Source organism: Otolemur garnettii, unplaced genomic scaffold, assembly GCF_000181295.1.
Source record: "Otolemur garnettii isolate 467f Iridium unplaced genomic scaffold, OtoGar3 scaffold00046, whole genome shotgun sequence".
NCBI lineage: Eukaryota > Metazoa > Chordata > Mammalia > Primates > Galagidae > Otolemur > Otolemur garnettii.
Window position 1 is genome coordinate 9,441,425 of NW_003852441.1, and position 8,887 is coordinate 9,450,311.

The following is an 8,887-nucleotide window of genomic DNA, read 5'->3' on the forward strand; positions in this document are numbered from 1 at the left end:
TTTGAACTACAGAGCCTGCATTCCTAAGCACAGTACTCTAGTGCAAGCGAGCTGCCAGCTCTGCCCTGAGACACTTGGAGTTAGACATGTAGAGAGCGTGGTCACCCTTGAATGGCTAGGGCCACGAGACCCTGGCTCTGAAGATTCTCACCTCAGCATCCTCCCAGGAGGCCAAGATGAGTTAGTTGATCACTTACCCTCGGGCTCTTTATTTTAATCTCAAGAAGGTTCTGGGTGCTCCCCCCAGTGCACACAAACAAGCTCCCCGGCCCCTCCTCCTTCCAAGAACTGGGAAGAGCTGGTCACAAATCCTCCTAATCTGCCAGCGTCTCAGTCGCCATCTCACACCAGCACTGAGCCCCGGCAGCCAGGGGACCACACACGTCCCACCCAGTGACTGCCCGGCTGCTGCCCACTCTCCCTCACCCATGGGGAACAGCAAAAGCGGGGCCCTGTCCAAGGAGATCCTGGAGGAGCTGCAGCTGAACACCAAGTTCACGGAGGAGGAGCTGTGTGCCTGGTACCAGTCCTTCCTAAAGGAGTGCCCCAGCGGCCGCATCACCCAGCAGGAGTTCCAGAGCATCTACGCCAAGTTCTTCCCGGACGCCGACCCCAAGGCCTATGCCCAGCACGTGTTCCGAAGCTTTGATGCCAACAGCGATGGCACCCTGGACTTCAAGGAGTATGTCATCGCCCTGCACATGACCACCGCAGGCAAGCCCAACCAGAAGCTGGAGTGGGCCTTCTCCCTCTATGACGTGGACGGCAACGGGGCCATCAGCAAGAATGAAGTGCTCGACATTGTCACGGTCAGTGTGCCCTGCCCCCCTCGCAGCGATGTTACTGCAAAAGGGGCAGAGCTGAGGGGCGGGATGTGGGATTCGGGCCACTGCCTCTGAGAGTGTGGTAGAGGGGCCCCAAGGTGCTGATGTTACTAGAGTGCTGGGCACTTGCCCACAACTGCACTTCCTTTGTAAAGAAGAATTTGGGTATTTCCTAAGACATAAGGCATAAGGACGCTGCGGTCAGCAATGGACCCCCTAAGATGATGATAGAGCTGAAAAAATCCTATTACCTGGTGACATCATAGCCACTGTAACCTCATTAGTGCAGTTATTTCCATTTTTAAAGAAATTCATGGTAGCGTGAGTGCACGGTGTTCATAAAGTCTCCAGTAGTGTGTGGTAGTTAGTGTGTGGTAGGTAGTGCCTGAGGCCCTCACGCTCACACTCACACTCACTCACACTCACTCACAGGCTCGCCCAGGCCAACATCCTGTCCTGTAAGTTCCACTGGTGCATGATCAGTGCCCTGGACAGGTGCACCACTTTTTATCTTTTGTACCCTACTGTTACTGAACCTTTTTTCTGTTTGGATATGTTTAGATACGCAAATACCTACCATTGTGTGACAGTTGCCTCCGGGATTCAGTACAGTGGCATACTGCAGACGTTTGCAGCCTAGGAGCAGGAGGCCACACCAGACAGCTAGGTGTGCACTAGACGGCTGTACCATGTAGGTTTGTGCTAATCACACTCCATGATGTTCACACAATGACAAAATCACCTACCAGTGCATTTCTCAGAAAGTGTCCCAGTTGTTAAGCAGCACATAATTGTATTTACATTTTTTAATCTTCCTCCCTCCCTCCCTCTCTCCCTCCTTCCCTTCCTTCCTTCCTTCCCTCTTTCTTTCCTTCCTCCCTTTTTCTCGTCCCTCTCCCCTCCTTTCCTTCCCCGTTCTCTTTTCCGTATTAAAATGCCCTTCAAAATTTTCAGAAGTACACAATCAAATTCTGTCACAGTTAATTTAAAACACACAATATGCCTCAAATAGAAAGGAGAAGGAGGTCAGAGTAAAAGGGAATGAACTCTGAGTTCTGGTCCTAATGATCTTCCTAACACCAGGTGGTTTCATCGCCCCATGAGGGTCTCATCTGTTGCACATTGTAGATTTACTCACTGTCTCCTGGGGCTCCTTCCGGCCTCCCTGACAAGCGTGCATACTCCACCTGCCTCTCATCATGTATTTTCTTCTGTCCACATCGTTCTGGTGTCAGATCATTTGTTAACAATATTTTAGGTTTCACAAAAATATAGTTTTTGTTTTTGTTTTGTTTTAGGGGTTTTTTGAGACAGTCTCTCACTCTGTTACCCAGCCTAGTGTGCTGTGGTGTTAGCATAGCTCACAGCAACCTCAAATTCCTGGGCTCAAGCAATCCTCTTGCCTCAGCCTCCCAAGTAGCTAGGACTACAGATGCTTGCCATCACTCCTGGCTAATTTTTTGTATTTTTGGTAGAGACAGGGTTCACTCCTATTCAGGCTGGTCTCAACTCCTGTTAGTAGGGAGAATGTTGCTAATGTTTCATATAATTTTTTGTGAATTCATAATCATGTTTTCATTTGCATCTCCCAACCTTATTAGGAGAAACTGTAAATAAAATGGCCAGGCATGCAGCTTGTGGTCAGTGGGCTCAACCACGGTGCTCAGTGTAGGGCTCTTGTTAATGGCAGGCATGTGTCACCCTCATCTTCATCTGGGCACAACCTGAGAGGGAGCTCCCCTGGATTGGCTATGATGTTTCTTGGGATAGAGACACATCTCCAGAGTGGCACAAGGATGCTGGGCCCAGCAGAATCCCACAAGTTGGTGCTCCTTGAGGAAAAAGAGGAGGAAGGGGAGGAGAAGGAAAGGGAGGAGGGAGGAAAGAGAGAAAGAAAGGGGAAAGAAGGAAGGAAAGAAGGAGAAGGAGAAGGAAAGGAGAGACAGATAAGGGAAGGGAAAAGGAGGGAGAAAACAGCAATGGCTGAGGCTGTACAAGGTGGCAGACGGGCTCTGCTATTCTCCAGATTACAAGGTCATGGGCAGAGCACCAGCCTGGGAGTCAGAGGGAGGGTTCTAGTCAGCTCTAATATCTACTAGGCCCTTCCTGGGGCTAGAGTGAGGATTCAATGATATTTGTGACCTTTCTCGAGGCTCTGAAGGTCTGTCCTTCCGTGTTGGAAGCCAGTCACTCCCATGTTTGGCTGACACACCTGCACATGATGCCCCTGGCTCAGGACAGACAGACAGACATCATGGGACCCTCCTACACTTACATCCTCCTCCAGGCTACTCAGAGCTGCTGGGTTTAATCTCCTTATTCCTTTTGTTACAGCACCAGGAGACTAAAAGGGAACTTCTCATAGCTATTGACCTTCCCTGACGGCTGAATTCAGAGGCATCACCCATCTGGCCTGTTCCCAGGTGTCTCCCCAGTGGCAGAAGGCTCTAGCCAGAGCCAGTATCCCTCAAACTCCTGCCCAACACACCTGTGTACACACTGGGGCTGCCACACCTAAGAGATCCTTGAGTGTCCTCTCTGTGCCTGGCTGGCCCTGGCATTCCTGAGCCAGCAGAATCCTAGGAACTTTGAACTTGACACAAGGGTGCATGGAGCCACCTTGCCCCTTTCCCTGATCTCATAGGTCTAGAGGCACCTCCTGCCTGGCACACTTGGTTCCTTTACTAGAGAGAGGGAGAGGGAGGCAAGACGGATCCTTGAGCCCAAAGCTAAGCCTTTGTCGGGGCTTTCTCCAGGAAGTTCTTATTGACACCTGCCAGTCCTTCTCAGCCTCAACTAGAACCCTTCTGGTGTCACAGCCACTGGGAGGTGAGCAGTCTGTGACTTAAAACAAAAATGCTGGCTAAAGAACCAAATTGCCAGGGTTAGAATTCATCCTCTTCTGCTTCCAGCTGGAGACTTTCAGCAAGTTTGTAGAACATATAGGGACCAATAAACAATTTCATAAGATTGTCATGGTTAGGTGTAAAATTGTTTAGAAAAGTGACAGATACTAAGAGTTAATCAAATGTTAGCCATTATTGCAACACACCAGCCCTGCTGAGCAACTGAGGTACCATATGGACCCAAGAGAAGATGTTCACTCCTCCAAAACCTCTGGGCAGTAGAGTCTGAAGTTGTGATTCCCAAACTCCAAACTTGAGGCTGCCGTGGGATTTTCATTGGGAAACTTGTTAATTTTTATTTTCTTATTTATGTCAACATGGTCAGAAAATTTGAAGTGCAGAAAGGCACAAAGTAAGAAGTGAAAGCCTTCTTCACCCCTTCTAGACGTTCCTTGTCCCTCATGGGGATCTCAAAAATACAGATGCCCAGGCCCCACCAGTAAGAATTCTGATTCAGCAGATCAAGGAGTGGCCTGGGCATCTGTAGTATAACCATTACCTTGGGAGATGCCTCATCTTCTGGGCTGTTTGGCCTCTGAGAGAGGGACCTCTGTGTTAGAAGTGACCTCAGGTCCCCAATGTGTTTTCCACATAGTTGTACCAACTTACATTCCAACCAATAGTGTTCCAAGGTTCTCTTTTCACCACGCCCTTGCCAGCACCTGTTATCTCTTGACTTTTTGACAGCAGCCGTCCCAAAAGGTGTGAGGTGATATCTGATTATAGCTTTGATGTGTATTTGCCCGATGACCAGTGGTGGAGAGCACATTTTCATATACCTGTTGGCCATTGGTATGGCTTCTTTGCAGAAATATCTCTTCAGGGTCTTTGCTCAGTTTTTCAACTGAGTTATTTGTTGTTTTGCTATTAAGTTGTGTGTGTGGGGGGTCCTTATATATTTTTTATATTAACTATTGATACAGGGTTTGCAAATGTTTTCTTCCATTCCATAAGTTGCCTTTTCATTTTTTTGGTTGTTTTCTTAGCTTTGCAGAAGCTTTTTAGTTTGATGTAATCCCATTTGTTTATTTTTACTTTTGTTGCCTGTGCTTTGGGTATTATATCCAAAAAGTTATTGTCAAAACCAAAGTCAAAAGCTTTTTGTCTTATGATTTTTCCTGGAGTTTTACAGTTTCAGGTCCTAGATATTTTATGCATGTTGAGTAGATTATCATGTATGGCATAGGATGTGGGTTTTCCCAGGGTTCCCAGCCCTTGCCGTTCCTTCTAACAAGTTCCTTCTCCTGATTTGATATAGGCTATTTTCAAAATGATCAATCCTGAGGATGTGAAGCATCTCCCAGACGATGAAAACACACCAGAAAAGCGAGCTGAGAAGATCTGGAATTTCTTTGGAAAGAAAGAGGATGGTGAATTCCTTTTCCTTCACTGCCTTTGATTTGACAGTCTCAGGCTGTTTCCTGGCGGCTCCAACGCAATTTATTCTTCTGAGTCACAGTGGCCAGGCAGGATAGGGACACTCATCCCACCTTGCAATTCCAGGGCTATCTGCAGGGTCTGACAGGGGGATTGTCTAACGGTCCTCTCCCCTACCAGTTCCTCCACCCCCCTGGAGTGACACTGGCTTATAAAACTCCTGTGCTGCCTGGTATTCTTGGGATAGGGATGGGGTTGAGAGGAAAGCTCTAAATTATGGAGCCTTTTGAAGAAAAACATCTTTTGTTTTTCTATATTTAGGAATAGCAAATATTGGGAACATAGCCTAATGTTTGCTATTCCTAATAGCAAATATAGCAAATATGCTACATTTAAGGAATAGCAAAAATTAAAGTCATTTAGCTCCTTAGCAGTTTACATGCAGATGGGCAGGTTAGAGGAATGACAGACAAATCAAGGGTTTTTTTTAAGTGGAGAGTGGATTCTTTGAACATTTTGGTTTATTTGGTTTTAAAATGCCGTCTGCACAGTCAGCATAAGGGCAAACTTTGGCTCAGCCTAGCTTTGATTTAACATCAAGCCTCAAGTAAGCGGAATCTAAATTTATGTGGTTTTATACTAGGAAGTTCATCTGGGTCCCCTAAGGAGCACTATCTAGATTGCTGGAGGTTTAAGGGGAGAAAAGGCTGATGTGGGAAAGCAGGAAGGGTCTGGGGAGGCTGGGAAAGGAACTGCTGTGCAGCAAGAGAGGGAAGGGGCGGAGGTTGGGCAAGGAACATCTCAGAAGCAGTGTGTTCTGAGAAAGCCTGGGCAGATGCAGTGGGGTGCCCTCAGTGGTCTTCGTGCCCTTGCCTTGCTCAGTCCATGGCTAGAAACAGCCCATGAAAAGCGTGTCCTTGCATTTAACAGTGATAGGGCAGCTGGAGCCATGGGCCCATGATGCACACAGCCAGGACGGGAAGGACATGGCAGAAGAGTTTTGTCGGGCCGGGGGCTACAAACTCTGGGGCTGGAATGACAAAAATGAGTCCTGCAGACATAGTCCCCTAAGTGATGGAGCCTGGCTAATAACAGAGGAGGCATGTTTGGTCACATGGCTTCTGGCACATTCCACCTGGGTAGATTTGTGCCACATCATTTGATGTTTTTCTTTTTTTTAAAGAGAAGCTAGTCAGTGAGATTTTAAAAATCTAAAGTGTCCATTGATAAAAGACAACACGGCTCAAACACACCTGAGGGACCAGTATTGACCCTATAGGTGACCTCTGGGGCAGTTTCTTTGGCAGGCCCAGGCTGGGTTTGAACCTGCCACCTCCGGTGTATGTGGCTGGCACCCTAGATGCTGAGCTACAGGTGCAAATGTTTTCTTCCATTCCATAAGTTGCCTTTTCATTTTGTTGATTGTTTTCTTAGCTTTGCAGAAGCTTTTTAGTTTGATATAATCCCATTTGTTTATTTTTACTTTTGTTGCCTGTGCTTTGGGTATTATATCCAAAAAGTTATTGTCAACTGCCCCTTGGGGGCAGTTTCTTACCAGAGTTCAAGAAGAAAAACCTGAGCAGGACACAGAATAAGGGCAGAGAGACATGACCCTGTCCCTACTAATGTGCTATTAAATGATGAAGTCAAGGAGGCAGGAAGGTCACAGGGGTGGAGACCCTGGGAGGCGATGAGGGGCGCAGGGCACAGGATGTAAGGAGGTGCTCAACCGCAGATGCCAACATCATCCCCACATGACCCGAAAGTGAGCACCCCCGGAAGCCCATGCCTGGCGCCTCGTGCACCTCACCACATCCCGCCCTGACGGGCACCTCTCCTCTGAGTACCTTCTCCTCATGTGCACAGGTCCTGGCTGCTCAAGGTGCCTACCTTTGCCACCTCACCCCTCTGCCTCTCTGACCTCCACAGCCTCTACCCATGTTCTGCTACTTTGCTAATCTGAAGACTAACCCAAGTGACATCCCAGAAAGCGGATAGTGTCAGAGGGCTGACGCGTTCCTCCTGCGGGTGACGTGTGTGATGTGTGTGCCCACGTGACCCATCTGCAGACAAGTGCCTTACCACACAGTCGGGCTCTGATGATAGGAGTTGCAAGCTCTGTGTGAGGCTGGTGAGACAGCTGGGACTTTAAAACCTAAATTTCACCACCCAGCCTTGTGGAGGGAGCCAGCCGGGATCCTAACACAGAAGGGATTAAGGATGCCCCAAAGACCCGACATATAAGCCAGTGGTAATCCAATTAAACTCAGCAGAGCTTTGCTGAGTACCTACTGTGTGCTGGACACTACATGCATGCAGCCATGAGCAGAAAGGAGCAGCTGAAGTTGTGTCTATGTGTGACTGTCCTCACCAGATCAAAAGTGTCCTGGAGAGGGACTTTATCTCTGTTCCCTGCAACAGCCTCAGCCCCAAGCACAGTGGCATCTGTGCTCAGGAACATGGACTTAACTAGGTTGATCTGAACACAGTGGGACAGTTGGTAGAAACACTGGGAAACTGAGCCTGGTTGGATGCAGGCTTTCTCTCAGTACTGACCCTAAGGAGGCAAATCCGATCTGGGGATGCAGAGACAGATACACAGGAAAGAGTCCTGTGGGGAAAGCTGTCAGCCAGGAATGCTCTCCGTGTTGTGCAAGGGCACAAGGGACCTCTCTGCAAGCCGGGTTCTCCCTTAAATCCCACTTGACCTCTCACCTACCTTTCCCTCCCTACTCCCTGGGGGACAGGGTCACCCCCTGCTTCTCTTGTCATTTTGCTTTGCTCAGTCCCTCACAAGTTCCTCTAGATTTTGAGGCTTAAGACATGAGTGAATATTGAATATATAATAATCATGAATGTAATAGTTACAATCATTATTTAAATATTTAATAACCAGCAAGACACAATGAAGATGTTTGTTCTGGGGGTCGGGGTGGGGCTGGATGTCAGCCTCACGGCAGCTTGATTGGCTATCGGTCCTGACTGTTGCCTGTCTTTTCCCCAATGCATAGATAAGCTTACAGAGGAAGAATTCATCGAGGGGACCCTGGCCAATAAGGAGATTCTGCGACTGATCCAGTTTGAGCCTCAAAAAGTGAAGGAAAGATTAAAGGAAAAGAAACCCTGATGCCAACAGCTCAGCTTTGCCCACCTGTGACCGCATATTCGACACACACTCACATGTACACACACGCACACGTGCACGCGCACACACACATTCACTCACACACCAGGGCCAGGGCAGAGGCCTGCAAACCCTGCACAGCTCCCTGCCAAACTGAGGCATGTTTAGCAGTCCCATCTTTAGTGTCCCTTCTGTCATACCCCGCCAGCCTCCCCTCCCTCTGCCCTGCCAGCCCATGCATGGCCCTGTGATAATCCCAGGATTAGGTCATAGGAGCCCTAAATGTCACCCCCGTGTAAGCTCCTTTGTGGAGTGCTGGGTAAGCAGGTTGCAATAAATGCAAGAGGAGCTGGGCACGCAGCTGGCTGGTCATTCTTCACAGGGAGAAGCAAATGAGTCACGTCAGCTAAAAGACAAGGCTGTGTTGCAGGGGCAGGGCTAGGCTGTGCTGAGCCTGTGGTACCGAAGGAGATGGACACGGTCCTTCTCTCACAGAGCTCACTGTTCGGAGGAAATAAAGGACCTGGAAGGAGACATGGGCGGTGGCCGATGTCACCATGGGAACATGGAGAGCATGTGGGAAGACGTAATAGGAGGGGTCGTCTTGTCGGGGAGGATAGGGATGACTTTTCTGATGAAGGGACATTTAAATTCAG

At 48.6% G+C, this 8,887-nt stretch overlaps 1 protein-coding gene across 1 annotated transcript; it reads left to right on the top strand.

Moving 5' to 3' along the window:
• Nucleotides 1-264: 264 nt before the first annotated feature.
• Nucleotides 265-8,234, top strand: RCVRN (recoverin). Its single transcript, XM_003791092.2, has 3 exons — nt 265-809; nt 4,989-5,100; nt 8,119-8,234. The coding sequence occupies exons 1-3, from the start codon at nt 429-431 to the stop codon at nt 8,232-8,234; spliced, it is 609 nt and encodes a 202-aa protein (XP_003791140.1). The 5' UTR covers nt 265-428.
• Nucleotides 8,235-8,887: the final 653 nt, after the last annotated feature.